Source organism: Calidris pugnax, unplaced genomic scaffold, assembly GCF_001431845.1.
Source record: "Calidris pugnax isolate Ruff unplaced genomic scaffold, ASM143184v1 scaffold1, whole genome shotgun sequence".
Classification (NCBI taxonomy): Eukaryota; Metazoa; Chordata; class Aves; order Charadriiformes; family Scolopacidae; genus Calidris; species Calidris pugnax.
Genome location: NW_015090800.1, coordinates 1,067,955 through 1,083,407, shown reverse-complemented (window position 1 = coordinate 1,083,407; position 15,453 = coordinate 1,067,955). Strand labels below are relative to the sequence as shown.

General features: G+C 37.5%; 1 protein-coding gene across 7 annotated transcripts in view; it reads left to right on the top strand.

The window, feature by feature from the left end:
• The window catches only part of PLEKHA5 (pleckstrin homology domain containing A5), a 266,473-nt gene that overhangs the window by 167,923 nt on the left and 83,097 nt on the right, over positions 1–15,453 (top strand). For 6 of the 7 annotated variants that reach the window (XM_014937387.1, XM_014937386.1, XM_014937385.1 and 3 more), the window contains exons 4-7: positions 2,297–2,401; positions 7,544–7,616; positions 11,311–11,411; positions 12,336–12,451. In XM_014937387.1, coding sequence (XP_014792873.1) covers positions 2,297–2,401; positions 7,544–7,616; positions 11,311–11,411; positions 12,336–12,451 — 395 coding nt within the window. Of the gene's footprint in view, positions 1–2,296; positions 2,402–7,543; positions 7,617–11,310; positions 11,412–11,847; positions 11,956–12,335; positions 12,452–15,453 lie in introns of those variants that run through there. The other variant, XM_014937384.1, reaches the window with a different exon arrangement.

Here is a 15,453-nt window from a genome sequence, read left to right as displayed (position 1 = left end):
CGTGTGAGAACATGGGGTGGCCAGGGATCCCAGACATAACAAGAGGAGGTGATCTAAAAAGTTCTGAGAGCTCATAATTAGTTTATATGTACACCTACGATATTTCAATATCCTAAAATACTCATTGTCTCGAGGCTCAGAATTTGTTGTTAAGAGTTATTCTCTTTATGCAGTGTGGTAAAATAATCATGAGTCATCTAAAGTGTTCTCTGTATTAACTAAAATTAGAAATCACTTGCGATGCTCTGTTTAATTAATGAAGTTTGTATTCACAGTTGGCAAGATGTATAATTAACCCAGTGAAACTTTGCAAAGTTGGAGTCAATATGGTTTGTTATCAGAGCTGTCTAAAAGATATCTGTGTATTTTATTTGAATTTGTTAGTGGACTTGGCATTAGTAGTACTTATGCTTCTGAAAACACAACTAGCCATCCTTAGTATGTTTAGTCATTGTACAAGCATTGTACATTCATTAGAAAGTCTGGGAACACTCATGAGAGGTTTTGAACCGTTAAACCTAATATTAGAGCAGGTATGAGTGTTATAAATTACTTTTGATCAAAATCTTGGCACAGCTCTTGTGTGGTATGCCAATATAGTAGCCGTACACGTTAACTGAGATGGATGTAGAGTTAATTTTATAATGTGCTCTGGATTGTTATAGGTTCTTTGTATACTCCTTTTTTACAGCCGAGTGTCATAATTCTCTTGGCTTCTTACAAACCTTTGTCTGGTTTGCACTGGTAGAATTTTTCAGATGAAAATGTGAAAGATTTTTTTTCTCTTTTTTTTTGTAATTAGGTTTTCAATTGCTTGCTCAATCTTGCTTTCCAAACAGAGTTGAGTCAAATTTCTGTATCTCCAAGGGAAATTAAGATACTCTGTTTTTATATTCCCTCCTAATTCTTTCAAAAAAGAAATACAAAGCAACCTTGTTTCATTGTGTTGTAGGCTCGAGACAAACACACATAACTTCTGTGATGTTATTCTTTTTTGGCTAAGCTACGTTCTGTTCTTCAGTTAATGGCATCGCTGGCAAAAGCTGCACGTCATTTTAAATTGCAGTTTTCAGTTGATGATTTTTAACTTGCCGTGGAATTCTCTCCCAGGCGTGTATAAAACCCAGCTCAGTTCTGTGATGCGTTGTTGAGAGAATTTCCATAGGGAAACCCCATCCTCTAATTTGCAACAAAAGCCAAGTGTTTGTTTAGCCTTCCTCCTCTAGGAACTTTGCATAACCTTATGCCTGGTCTCAGCAGTGGAGATGGGGAAGCCGAAGCACCAGGATTATATTGTCTCAATTCAAATGGTGGATTGAGAGCAGATCCAGGAACGCAGCTTAAAAATCTTACTTGAACTTGAACTTCTTTCGCAGAGCGGGATACTTTGCTGTATCACACATCGCATGGTCTCTGAGGCACTAATTCTTACAGAATGTAAAACACAAGTAAACATTCAGCTCATTTAGTTGCAGAACAAACTCACGAAACGTGGCCTGAACAGAATGAAGTGTGAATTGGCAAAGCATTGCATGTTTCTTTACACCTTTTCCAATTTCTTTTGGTTATTTGAGTAGAAGAAGGATAAAATCTAAAATTGGTTATTTATCCTACTTCTCTTAGTCATCTGTGATCATTGCATAGCTGCAAGCCTGTAAAAGATAGAAGCAACAGCAGATATAAATGCTGGAGTTTAAGAGCAAAGGATTCAAAGTAGGCCTTAGTGCAAGCAGGTAAAATAATGAATAGTCAAACCAGCTAAGAGATCATAAAATGGAGGGCTCTTGAGAGGGAAGAAAGAATTAAAAAAAAAATTCCTATGTGTTAGGAAAGGGCTAGTAATATTTTGCTGAAATCTGAACACGTTTTCATGTATTAGGTCAGGGTTGGAAACTGGAAAGCATAGAATTTTCTTGCCCAGGTAATGTAATTTTTCATAATTAATAATAGTTCTAGTTTTACTTCTCTTTCTACAGCTTGTTACACTTTCTACTTACCTTGTAAGAAGGTCAGATATGTATATGGTTGGGGTTTCTTCTTAAAAACAAAACAAAACACCAAACCCTTAAGGATTTGTCTTGGGATTTGTCTTTAAATTCTCTGCAGAGTAAAAAGAAAGTAATGCTGAAGCCAGCAGAACCATCATAATAATTGTTTATCTGAAAAAGGAATACGGTTTCTATTCTGCAGTCCCCCAGAGGAACATATTTAGGAAAAAGATCTTAAAGAAAAGATGTTACAGTTTTTCAACAGATGTTGATGTCATGTTTGTTTTAACCTGTTCAATTCAATTTAGACATCACGATCTTCAAAGAAGGTTCATAATTTCGGAAAGAGATCAAACTCAATAAAGAGAAATCCTAATGCACCAGTTGTCAGACGTGGCTGGCTCTACAAACAGGTACTCTTCCCCTCTTCACCCCCTTCTTTTGTTTTGCCTTTTTTTTGTAAGGTATATAATGTGCATAAAATTTGCATAAAATACAATTATAGCAATACCAGAGTGAAGCTATAAACTGTGAGGAACTGACACATAGTATTTTAGTTAATAAGCTACTTATTGTTTCACATTCTGATATAAATGACTAAGGGCATCGAACAAATACAGAACATATTTCTCTCTAAAATATACAGAGGGCTTGAAAAATCTAGGCAGATATTGGTAGTATATAGCTGAATTAATTTCAGGCACGCTGAGGTGATGGGACAAGGATATTGCTTTTTTAAATTCTGAAGTTGTTTTAAAAACTTATTTTTTAAAAAAAACTAAGCAAATATTTTCAATAACAAATTGGAAATCAAGCTATTTTTTTCACATATTAAAACAGAGAGGAATGCTTGTTTTCTAAACTCAAAGATAATCATCTTAAAACCAGAGATGTAAACCAATCTGAAATATGTGCCCTTTAGTATTTAGTGACAGTGTACCTAGCTTCCTGTAAATTTGCTTTCTGCAGTAGCAGACCAGTTGCACTTTCTTGCTTTGTGGAGGTCAGAGTAGAGTAGTTTGATCAAAAAATTGACCAACAAAACTGATTAGGCCATATTAGGAATATATTTTATAGATGCACCAAGAACCTTGTAAGAACTTGTCGTACATTGTCATTTACTGTCCCTACTCTGATAGACTAGTGAGATCCACATAGCTTTCTGGATGCTGTTGATGAGACAGTTTTTAAAAATTACTATCAAATTAAAAGATCTAGAAGTATTTGTTTAATAGAAGATTTTTCCATCCTTAGATACTCTTGTTCGATGTTGAGAGTGAGAAGTCACAAAGGAGAGAGATTTTTCTGTTTGTTTGCTTTGGGATTTTTAAACTTTTTAGCTTGAAAAGAAAAGTCAGTCTAGTAATATTTTCTGGATGTTTTTAATTAAAGCAGACAATCAATTAACTTGATTGAAATCTGAAGTCTGAATTATAGCACAGGTGGTTGTGCACATAGGTATCTGTTAAGCAAGTTGTTACTGCCATACATGAGAATATAAAGATCTCCCCCTATAAGAAACATGCAAGTTTGCTGATACTTTGCTGCCTGCCTCTGTATACATTAGATTTGTGATGGTCTGTCTTTTCATTCTGAGGTGAGTTTTACATGTATGAAAAGGTATGACTGCTTACCTGAACTAACTTCCTGGAATGCTCTAAAGATTCTTGCTGGTTTATGTCTCTTTGTTTCATGTCAAACCATGGATAATTCAGCATATAAAGTATTATAAAGATATTGCTTTCCTAAAAATTATACTCTTTGTTTGTATTACCAACTCCATTTTAGTGTACAATTGTGTTATTTTATAATGAAGAAACAGTAGCTATTTTTTTTATGACAACAGAATCACAGAATTACAACGATCAGAAGGGACCTCTTGATCATCTAGCACACCCTCCCCTGCTCAAGTAGGCTCAGCTAGAGCAGGTTGTCCAGGACTGAGTTCAGTCAGGTTTTGGATATCTTCACAGGTGGAAGCTTCACCGCAACCTGTGCCAGTGTTTGATTACTCTCACAGTAAAAAAGTTTACCCCTGCTCAGGTGGAATTTCATCTTTTTTAATTTGTGCCCATTCCCTCTTGTCCTGTCACTGGGCAGCGCTGAGAAGAGTTTGGCTCCATCTTCTTTAGAGTCTTCCATCAGGTATTTGTGCACATTTATAAGATGCCTCCTGATCAGCTTGTTGTTCACCAGGACCCCCTAGGTCCTTCTCCACAAAGTTTCTTTTTAGCTGATCAGCCTCAGTGTGTATTGGTGTGTGGGGTTATTCCTGTCCAGATGGAGGACGGAGCCGTTTCCCTTTGTTGAACTTCAGCAAGTTCTCCTATTCCCAATTCCCTAGCTTGTTGAAGTCCCTCTGAATGACAGCACAACCATCTGGTGTATTAGCCACTCCTTGTAGTTTGTATTATCTACAAATTTGCTGAGGGTGTAAGTATTTGTTTAATAGAAGATTTTTCCATCTTTAGATACTCTTGTGGCCTCTACACTCACTTGATGTTGAGAGTGAGAAGTCACAAAGGAGAGAGATTTTTTTGCTGAGGGTGTGCTCTGTCCCAGTGTGTAGGTCATTAATGAAGGTGTTAAATAATCTTGGCCACAGTGTCAGCCCCTGGGATAGACCACTAGCCACTGGCTGCCACTGATGCCACAGATCACCACCCTCTGGGCCTGCTAGTTCTACCAGTTCTCAATCCACCTCACTGTCAAAATGCATACTGTTGGACAGGGTTTATGTGTAAAATTATTTAAGTGCTGTGGGTGCGCTCTGTCCCAGTGTGTAGGTCATTAATGAAGGTGTTAAATAATCTTGGCCACAGTGTCAGCCCCTGGGATAGACCACTAGCCACTGGCTGCCACTGATGCCACAGATCACCACCCTCTGGGCCTGCTAGTTCAACCAGTTCTCAATCCACCTCACTGTCAAAATGCATACTGTTGGACAGGGTTTATGTGTAAAATTATTTAAGTGCTGTGTGTTTTCTTGGTTGATTTTTTTTTTTTTTGGTAAGAAAAGGGGTTGCTGCATTTTTCCATGTTCTAGTAGTAATTGAAAGCCAATTTAGTCAAGAGTTTCACCAACAGATACTATCTTTAAAAATTTACAATAAAAACTTGTGGAGGCTTCTTTTTGATAGTAAGTTAACTTTCTTAATATGTCTTAACTTTCTTAATTCTTATTTTGACTCAGGGTGTGCTGTTTCATTGCATGTAATGCCATTCTTCTCTAATTTTTCTACTAATTTTTAAGTCCAGATTCAACCCCTTTTTTTGGAAGGTGTTTACTGTGAACGTACTGTTTTATGACATAATCACAATCTAGAGGAAACAAGGATGAGTAAATCCACTGATACAGAAAGGATGTACTTTTAAAGGAGAAAAAACTTTAAAATATGAGAACCATGCAGTCATTTTGTGTGCCTCCCTGCTGTGTCAGAAGAAGGCCAGAAGATCATTCCTAGCATGTCTCATTGCTGGCACGATTTTACACGTGGCTGTGCAGAAACCTGTTGGTGTTTTTGAGCGTTGGGGTAAATGCAACGTTGTGTAACAGCCTCTTCAGAAAGTAATCTGAGAGTCTGTGATAATCCTTTATACTGAAGACCTTCGGGTATTTAGGGGGATTTTTATGGCCAGCATCCTTTGGGTTTGGCATCCTAATCCACTACTGAATCAGTGACCTTGTCAGTGAGGTGAGGAAGGCGGTCTCGCCTCCTTGGGTCTACCTTTCCAGCTGTGAAACAGGAGCTGACTGCTATGGGCATTGCTTCCAGACTTCGTTAGAGTTCGTTAAACCACTTTGAGGTCACAGAATCACAGGCTGATACGGGGTTGGAAAGGACCTCTGGAAATCATCTAATCTAACCCCCCTGCCAAAGCAGGTCCACCCAGAGCAGGTTGCACAGGAACTTGTCCCAGGCAGGTTCTGAATGTCTCCAGAGACAGCGACTCCACCACCTCCCTGGGCAGCCTCTGCCAGGGCTCTGCCACCCTCAAAGTGAAGTTCCTCCTCATGTTTGGTTGGAACTTCTTATGTACAAGTTTATGCCCATTCCCTCTTGTCCTGTCCCTGGGCACCACTGAAAAAAGACCGTCCCCATCCTCTTGACACCCACCCTTTAGTTATTTATAGGTGTTGATCAGATGTCCTCTCAGCCTTCTCTTCTCCAGACTAAAAAGACCCAAGTCCCTCAGCCTCTCCTCGTAAGAGAGATGCTCTGGGCCCCTAATAATCTTTGTAGTCCTCAGAAGGAAGGTGCTATAAAGTATTTAGTTATTGTATCTGCGAAAATGTTTGTGGCAAAGAATTTTTAAAACTTTTTCTGAATAATATTTCCTAGCTAAGGCTTGCTTTACCCTTTCATCTTCCTCCTTCAGCTCATTTTCCCCAACCCCAAAAGAGCAGAGCTCCCTCAGCCTTTCCTCTTAAGAGAGATGCTCTGGGCCCCTAATCATCTTTGTAGTCCTCAGAAGGAAGGTGCTATAAAGTATTTAGTTATTGTATCTGCGAAAATGTTTGTGGCAAAGAATTTTTAAAACTTTTTCTGAATAATATTTCCTAGCTAAGGCTTGCTTTACCCTTTCATCTTCCTCCTTCAGCTCATTTTCCCCAACCCCAAAAGAGCAGAGCTTGAAATATTAGTCTAAGAATTATGCTGACGTCCCTCAAAAAAACCTCAAAACAGCCCCAGAACCAAACCCACACCACTCCATAGCTTTTCATTATAGAATCCCTCTTCTTAGTTGTCACAAAACCTATTTACTACAGGAATATTGATAATTCACACGTACCTTTTTGCTTGGAACAGATTAACATATTTATTAAATATGATTCTACTAGGATGTGAACACTGCAACGCTTTGGATTATTTACACTGCAGTAGTGGTGGCAGTCTTTCATTCTGAGCTGTGCAGTGTAAATTGGTTATAAGCATAAAAGAAAATGAAATTGCTTTAGGAATAAACTTTATTTGGGGAAGAAATTTGCTCAAGATGTATGAGTGGTAGTAGAAGATGAAGTTCAACAGAGAGTTTCTTCAGAAAACAAAGGAGGATGTACCCCAAGAATTACCTTGCTCTTATACTTTAAAAAAAAAAAAAAAAGTGTACATTTTTTTCATTAAACTGTAGATTGTAGTTATCTAGCATGCTAAAATAATGGGCTCTTACTTATTCTGGAGTCATATCAACTTCAGGCTTCCTGGGTTATGGTCTTTACAGTCTCAAGTGTGATGAGAAGTCAAAGATACTTAAAATATCTTAGCCAAGAAAATGAAGTATTAGCACACCACAACAGTTACGTAGGATTGTAGTTATCTAGCATGCTAAAATAATGGGCTCTTACTTATTCTGGAGTCATATCAACTTCAGGCTTCCTGGGTTATGGTCTTTACAGTCTCAAGTGTGATGAGAAGTCAAAGATACTTAAAATATCTTAGCCAAGAAAATGAAGTATTAGCACACCACAACAGTTACGTAGTAACCATTTTACTTTATGAACTCTTACCATTAACAGCCTCAAAGTTCTTACTTGCTCATTTTGATTAATACAGGATAGTACTGGAATGAAGCTGTGGAAGAAAAGGTGGTTTGTGCTCTCAGATCTGTGTCTCTTCTATTACAGAGGTAAGTTCCACTCAGGAAAGCTAATTTTATTGGAAGCAGATACGTTTTGACACAGCACTTGAATGCAGGAAATAAGAAACTGGTACTTAACTTAATGGATTCAAATAGTTGTATAGCTGTCAATATCCAGGTCTGCTACTTTTATCCTTTTTTTTTTTTTTTTTTTTTTTTCCCCCCCCTCTTCCTTTCTTTCTTAATTACCAATTTCACATAATTGCTTCCTGCCTGTCAGGTATGCTGAAAGGGCAAACCCATTCACAGCCACCTCTTTTATTAAATTCTGGATTGTAGTATTCTCACTGCTTCTGTTGCTAGGAACTAAACATGCCAGGTTAAGTCTGAATTATTTTTTTTTTAATGCAAATTAAGTAACTGAAATGGGGATCGGAGAGGGATAGTGCAGAGGAGCTGAAAATTCTGCCTTTGGAATGATAAAGAGGAGATATATATATATGCCTTTTGGGAATCTAATCAGTGTTCTTGAATACTTATAAAGTGAAATGTTGTACAATTCCAAATGAGTATAAGTCTTTGTCGTATTTCGAACAAAGAAATCTATTAGTACCCTTGTGTAGCTACATAAGATTTATTTTACATGGGGAAAAAAATTAGCCATTTATAATTCTAGTGGAGATATATATATATGTTAGAAAACTGATTCTTTCACCATTATAGATTATTAACTGTAGTGCTCCTGAGGGGATAAGCAAATGGGATTTGTGCATATGGAAACATATTCAATCCTGAAATAAGGTGTACAACTGTAATAGTTTAAAGGCTAAGAGCAAAGAAGCTTGTAAAGCGTGGCAAAATAGAGGAAAATAAACAGTTAAGGCCATCTGCAGCCTTAACTGGGGATGAAGGGTAGGAAGGAGTTTCGGTTTAGGGTGAGACACACGAATTGGTAGAAGTGGTGTTGGTGCTAGTGATGCTGAAAGCAGTGACTGATGAATTTACGATGCTGTTCTGATAGAAGTTCAGCACGGTTCTAATCTGATCGAGATAAGTTCTGAATTATTGAAATATGATCATTAGGCTTCGTTTCTTTACCCCAGGAAGTACACATAATTGGATAAACCACTGCTGAAGCAAAATTAGGCTATAATTTCAGCCATGGAGGTATCAATTGTGAGACAATTACACTGCATTTAGTTAGGTCATCGGCATAGACTCTGTGCTTTCTTCTAGGGTTTTCTTATTTTAAACAAGTCTTCAGGCTCTCTCTTCCAAAGGGTCTAAAGAACATGCTGCTTTGTGGCTGCCTTAAGAACAGATTAAATTGAGTTAAATCACTGCACAAGAAGTATTTAAAAATAAAAAAGCAGTAAACAAAACCAACAACAAATAAAATAAATCCAAACAGCTCTATACTCTTACTTTTTAATTTCTACATGTTAGTGAGCCAAATGAGCTGAAATACAAGCAGATAGCTTTTAGCTATCACTTCCTATAAGAGAGTTAAAGCTGATGAACAGTAATTAAATATAGTGGTAGTCTTAAAGATATTAGAAGTGGCTACTAAAATACAAAAAAGTTGCACTCTAAATGCTGTGCTTTTATGTTTTGGTTAATTCTGTCTCAGATATTGAAAAAACATAAGGGGGGGATGAACTTACTCCCAGATTGTGAACTGTTTCTGGTTGCAGGATTGTAGTTGGTTTTTTGGGAGGTTGTTTTTTTGGTTTTGTTAGTAAATCTTACTGAACTTTTACAATTGTGTTACGGTGCTAGCAGCTTAAATCTAATTCATAGATGAAAAAAAAATTATTTCATTGTATTTTTTCAGAGCTTAGAGAATACTCTGTTTCACGTGGGGATAAAAGACTGCCCCCTTTCATATTGGAAGGTTATTGTGATAACAAGTAAAAGATCTTAGAGCTGCACAGAAGATCTGCTATTTTTCTCTTGTATTAGTCATACACAACATACAAGTGAAGATGGGCACGGGGCAGTGTAATGTGCAGATAAAAGCCAGTCTGAGAAACAGATTTTTAAAATCTGGAAATGGAATGTAGCAGTATGTCTTTAACAAAAACCAAAGTCCTCCAGACGTGCAGCTGTTTAGTGGAACAAAAATGCTTAATGCTGTTGTATGGCACTAGTGGGTGTGACTTACCCAGTAATAAGTCAAAGTATAATCTAGCAGGAAAAGGGAACTTTTTCACCAAAACAGCAGTCCAAATAAAGTAAACCCCAACATTTGCCATGCATTCTGAGACAGGGTAAAAAAATGCAGATTGTTTTTGTGTGTGTGGCTAGCAAGGAGTAAATATTTGAGAGGGAATGGTGGGATGTTTTCAGGCAGACTTATGAGTGTAGTTTGGTACCTGAAAGTAAATCCACTCCATTCACTACTCTGCCTTTTCATTCAAATTCTCTAATTAAATAACTATCCAAGAAAGCATAATTTTTACATCTAGCATGTCATGAAATGCTAAAATTGCACGGGGCTGAGCTTTCTCCATATGAATAACAAATAAAAGTAGTGGGTTTTCAGAATTTAGTGGCTAAACGAGAACCAGGAAAAAATTCTTAAATCTATGCGTAAGAGGTCGTCCTTTTTTGCTCTTTAACTGTATTTTAATTACAACAGTATTAATATTCCATGCTTGAAACCTTGGAATATCTTATGTTTTCATCTTAATTTCATAGATACATAGTCATTTGTTACGGGCAGTATCTTCAACCAAGAGAAGTGTTATGGGGGACAGTCTCCAAAGACACTGGTTGTAAATAGAAGTTCTCTAGGTGAATTACAATTAAGATTGCCTTTGTGAGTTGCATCCAATTATTCCTTTATTAAAGTATAATTGGGTGTAAGAGCTGGTTGTTCCTTCCAATTAAAATGTCAGTTTATTATTGTTGCAAATTGTTCTAAAATTTTGCAAAAAAACCTATGTTCTTGAAAAACAGTCTTTGGTTTGTGGAATTTTTGTTTGTTTGTTACAAATGATCTGAAACATGTTCTTACAAATAGAACGTAATTGAGTGTAAACAGTTTATGGGAATTATAACAATCTTGTAGCTTAATGTGCACGTTAGCAAAAGAGGAATGTGCAAATTTCCTCAAAGACCAACAACAATAAATGGTGTTTTAAAATACTTCTGTTCTCATGGGTATTTCCAACTTTGACTGAGCAGGCAATAGATAGCAGGTGTTATTCTTGTCACTGAATTAGAGGGCTGAGTTCCTTCTACTTTTCAGCTTTAAGGTCATATGCAGGTAAGCACTGCAAAACTCGAGGTGAAGCTATTTGTGGTGTTTTCTGTAAGACAGCAGGTTCTGTAAGACAGCTCATGTGCTTTAGCTCACAGAGCTGGGCACTCTCAGGGGGGTTTCTTACACTTGTCCATCTTGGGAAGAAGTTGAAGGCGATTTTATTCATATGGACTGGGTTTCACAGCTCTTGGTGGGTTTTGGGGGGTGAGCACTTGTGTGCTAGGTGTTCTGGGGCATGTGTGGGCAGAGAGGGGTTGCACAATTGCTCTCCTGGACTGCACACCTCTGAGACCATATACAAACACCTACATAACAAATCAGTCTGGCTTTCTCCTTCTCTAACTCATTTTCTTCCTGGGTAAACTTCTTGTTGCTGGTCTCGTGTTGTTAAGTACAGTTTCACTGAATGGCCTGAATATGAGTGTTATCTGTCAAAACACTTTGTTTCCCTAATCCAAGATTATACATTCACAGATGAGAAAGAAGAAGGAATACTAGGTAGCATACTTCTACCTAGTTTTCAGATATCTGTGCTTACTCCTGAGGACCACATTAACCGCAAATACGCCTTTAAGGTAAGGCAATCAGTTTTTCAGTTGAATTTCGTGTCTGAAAGCAAAATAGCTTAGTGATCAAAACTCATTTTGCTGAGTTGTTATGCAAAACACGATTGACAGCTTCTGAGAGTGATTTTTACATAATACAGTAGCAAGGATTCAAGTATTTAGCTTGATGTAAATATAGATGTAATTACTAGAATAAGAAAATGAATGAATATCACTTATTACTAGTCTTTGCTTTTTAGTTTATGGATCTTAAATACTGTGTGATGTTTTAGAATTGTAAACTGCCTCCACAGCTACACTTACCCCACTGATGAAAATTCTTTAGCTATTTAGATATGAAGTTATCTTTACATATAAATAAAATTAAGGTTTTATTATCACTTAAATCACAGTATTACATAAATCATTGTTAGGAGTGTTTCACAGCTAATCTTTTTAATCATGATATAAATCACTCTACTAAATATTTTCTCTTTACTTTCTTTTTTTGTTTTATGAGCTCCTTTTGGCTCTTCTTTTGGCCTTCTAAGCAGCACATCATTTATTTACTGTGGTAAGTACAAATTAGAATTTACTGTGTCGTTTAGACTGCAAAAATCTATGCCAAAAATGTTATTTATAATAATTATATTAATTGACATTATTGGATAGTCAAGATAGTTTTTAATAGATTGAAGAAATTTAAGGGCTTTTTCAATGTATTAATGAAGAAGCAGCTATGATTGATTTGAAATTCTAGGCAATTATTTTGAAAATATGAGTGCAGTGACAGAGAAACATTAAAGTATTCCTTCCAGTATTTTTTCTAATAATACTATTTGCAGAAATCTTATTATAGAATACATTAGCGTGAGTATACAGTAACGTTATTTGCCTCTTTTCTTTTACAGAATCTTACATTTTTATTGCAATGACCATGTCATTTCCAATCAGGCAGCTCATCCAAACATGAGGACCTATTATTTCTGCACAGATACAGGGAAGGAAATGGAGTTGTGGATGAAAGCCATGACAGATGCAGCACTTGTGCAGACAGAGCCTGTGAAAAGGTACTGTGGATTGATAAAACAGTGGCACAATGTATTGCTTTCTTATATTTAGTTTGATTTATTTCAGTGAAAGGGTATACCTTAAAATAGAATGTAAGTTGACTGAAGTAATTTCTCCTTATATTGAAGACCTCTCACTAATTTAATGATGTTGGATCAAATTTTGAAGTTCTGAATATGGATGCCTTGAGTGTAAGGGGCTGGAAGGAAAAAAAAGCTGACCAGTTCCTTTAGCCAGTGGCATTAAAAGGAGTGCAATGACAAATACTGTGTGCAGACATGTTTGTCTTCCCCCGCCCTCCTGGCTGAACAGCAAAAGCAGCTCCGCTGGTGGTAGTCTTTGGCTTAAACCTGTCATATGTCTCGAATTCACAACTGTAGTTTCTGGCTAAATTAAACAGTTATACCCGTGGGCAACCTGTGGGGAGCCATTCTTGTTCATCATTAAGCTGTCATCAAATTTAGACTTACCTGATCTGGAGCCTTATCCTTTATGTATCCATGTGTTGACAATGAAAAGCAAGTTATCGCTGGAAGGCTTATGTTCTCAGAAACTCGAGTCTTGTCTGCTGCTGTCTATCCAGTGAGAATTGTTTTCTCTCTGAATGTGGTCCCTTGGGTCGGCTCCATGGCATCTATAATGGCAGACCTCATCAATTGGAAATTTAAAAGCTCCTCGTTATTGATGGCACAGAAGTTACTGCTGATGGCTGCTGTCACTTGATCTCTTCTGCACTCTCTTATTTCCTGCTATACCGGAGCTAAATGAATGGCAGCAATGCTGAGGAATTTTAAGTTTTTAAAAAAAAAAAAAGTTAAAAGTCACATAGGCACAGGTACCAAAGGAGGAAAAGGTAGAATTTTTTCAGAAGAGTAAGCACATTAAACTTTCTATCAAAATGCAAGCAATCTTTCTGAATTCTGCATTCCTAGTGCAAGGTATTCCTGTTAACTTGTTCCTGACATTTGTTTCCCATGTATGTTGCTGGCAGAAGGTTAAAATGGAATGCAGAATGATTAGACACTTTTGAGGTTAATGTTTTAATGTTTTGCAAGCTTCTCAGTCAAACATAGTGAAACAAACTTACAGCAATCTCCAGGACATTCAGAGGGATAACAGTTAACTAGGATCATTTTTAAATTTGTACTTGTGCAACTTTTCAGTGAGTAATCTTAAACAAAAGGTTGAAATCCTAGCTTTTGTCTCTAAGATCCTTTAAATACATAGAGGGTATATTACGTATTTAATTCTCTGCATTGCACAACATTGTGAAATAGCTTAACAGAAAAAATAAGTTGTTCTCTGTACATGTGCTTCAAGCTCTAAGCCATCATGTATGTTTTTCCCAAAATTACTGAAAATAAAAGATTTCAGCTAATAGAATGGAAGAGTTGTAGGTCCAATTACCACAATGAAATTTGATCTGATGATGTATGAGTTCATATTGTATGTGAAGATGTTATGTTCCTTGTCTCCTGTAACCCTCCTCATGTTTAGGAACAGTAGACATTAGGAGGACAAGATGAGAAGAGCGAGATTGAGTATTAAGAAGTAGACAATTGATAGCATTTTCACCTTTCACTTTTCTCCGTTCAGAGCTTTTAAGAGATTGCTCTTAAAAGAATGATGTTACCTTGACAAAATAAAATAGCTCATTTAGCTTTGTGAGTAATAAACCTAATCAGAAAAATATGTTTTGATTTGCATTGTAAGTAAATTGCAGATAGCTGTGGTAGCTGACCGATAGAGAAATGATTCAACCAAATCAGGTCCACTTAACTTCAAACAAAAATTATGTATTGATTGTATAAGCACTTAGTAGGAGGAATAATACTGAAGTGGGTCAGTCTGAATCTTTCTTGAAGCAGTGAAATGACCTTTGTTTGGTATTTGCAATACTGTGAAGATTGAATGTTTAAAGAGGACGTAGTAGTAGAAAAAAATTAATGTGAAAAAAGTGTATCTCCATCTAACAGAGCCTCCTTCATGGCATCATCATAGTCTCTCCTATAATAGTCAATGGTCTATAGAAGATACTTGGTAAACCTAATTAAAAGTGGCAGAAAAGGACCTGGGGTCCTAATTGACAAGCGGTTGAATACGAGCCAGCAGTGTGCCCAGGTGGACAAGAAAGCCAATGGCATCCTGGCTTGTATTAGAAATAGTGTGGCCAGCAGAAGTGGGGAGGTGACTGTCCCCCTGTACTCAGCACTGGGGAGGCCTCACCTTGAGTTTGTGTCCAGTTTTGGGCACCTCAATCCAAGAGAGATCTGGAGGTGCTGGAGCGGGTGCAGAGGAGGGCAACGAAGCTGGTAAAGGGCCTGGAGAATAAATCTTATGAAGAGTGATTGAAGGATCTGGGACTGTTTAGTTTGAGGAAGAGGAGGCTGAGGGGAGACCTCATCACCCTCTACAACTACTTGAAAGGACACTGTAGAGAGGTTGGCGCAGGTCACGTCTCCCAGGTAATTAGCAATAGAAGAGGAGGGAACAGCTTCAAGCTGCAACAGGGTGGGTTTAGACTGAACATTAGGAAACCATTCTTCCCAGAAAGAGTGGTCAGACACTGGAATAGGCTGCCCAGGGAGGTGGTTGAGTCACCATCCCTGAATGTGTGTAAAGATGTGGTGCTGGGGGATGTGGTATAGGGGAGAACTTTGTAGAGTAGGGTTGATGGCTGGACTTGATCCCAAGGGTCTTTTCCAACCTGAATGATTCTATGATTCTATATTACTTGTGACGTTCTTTTTACATTAGGAGCAATCTAAAATGTTAATGTAAGTATCTGCCTTTCTTTGCAGTTCCTTAATAGAGCTGTGCAGTCGTGTGTGCTGCCTCAGAGCCTGATGTCTGCCCGTTTCAGGTGGTTGGCAGTGGGGATTCCCAATACAGCTGAGCTTATCTCACAGTTTTCATCCAGCTCTATGTGCTCCTGTGATCTGCCTCCATTGCTTCGGGTGCTTCTCTTACTCCTTGGTGCATCACTGTAGCACGCTAAGCG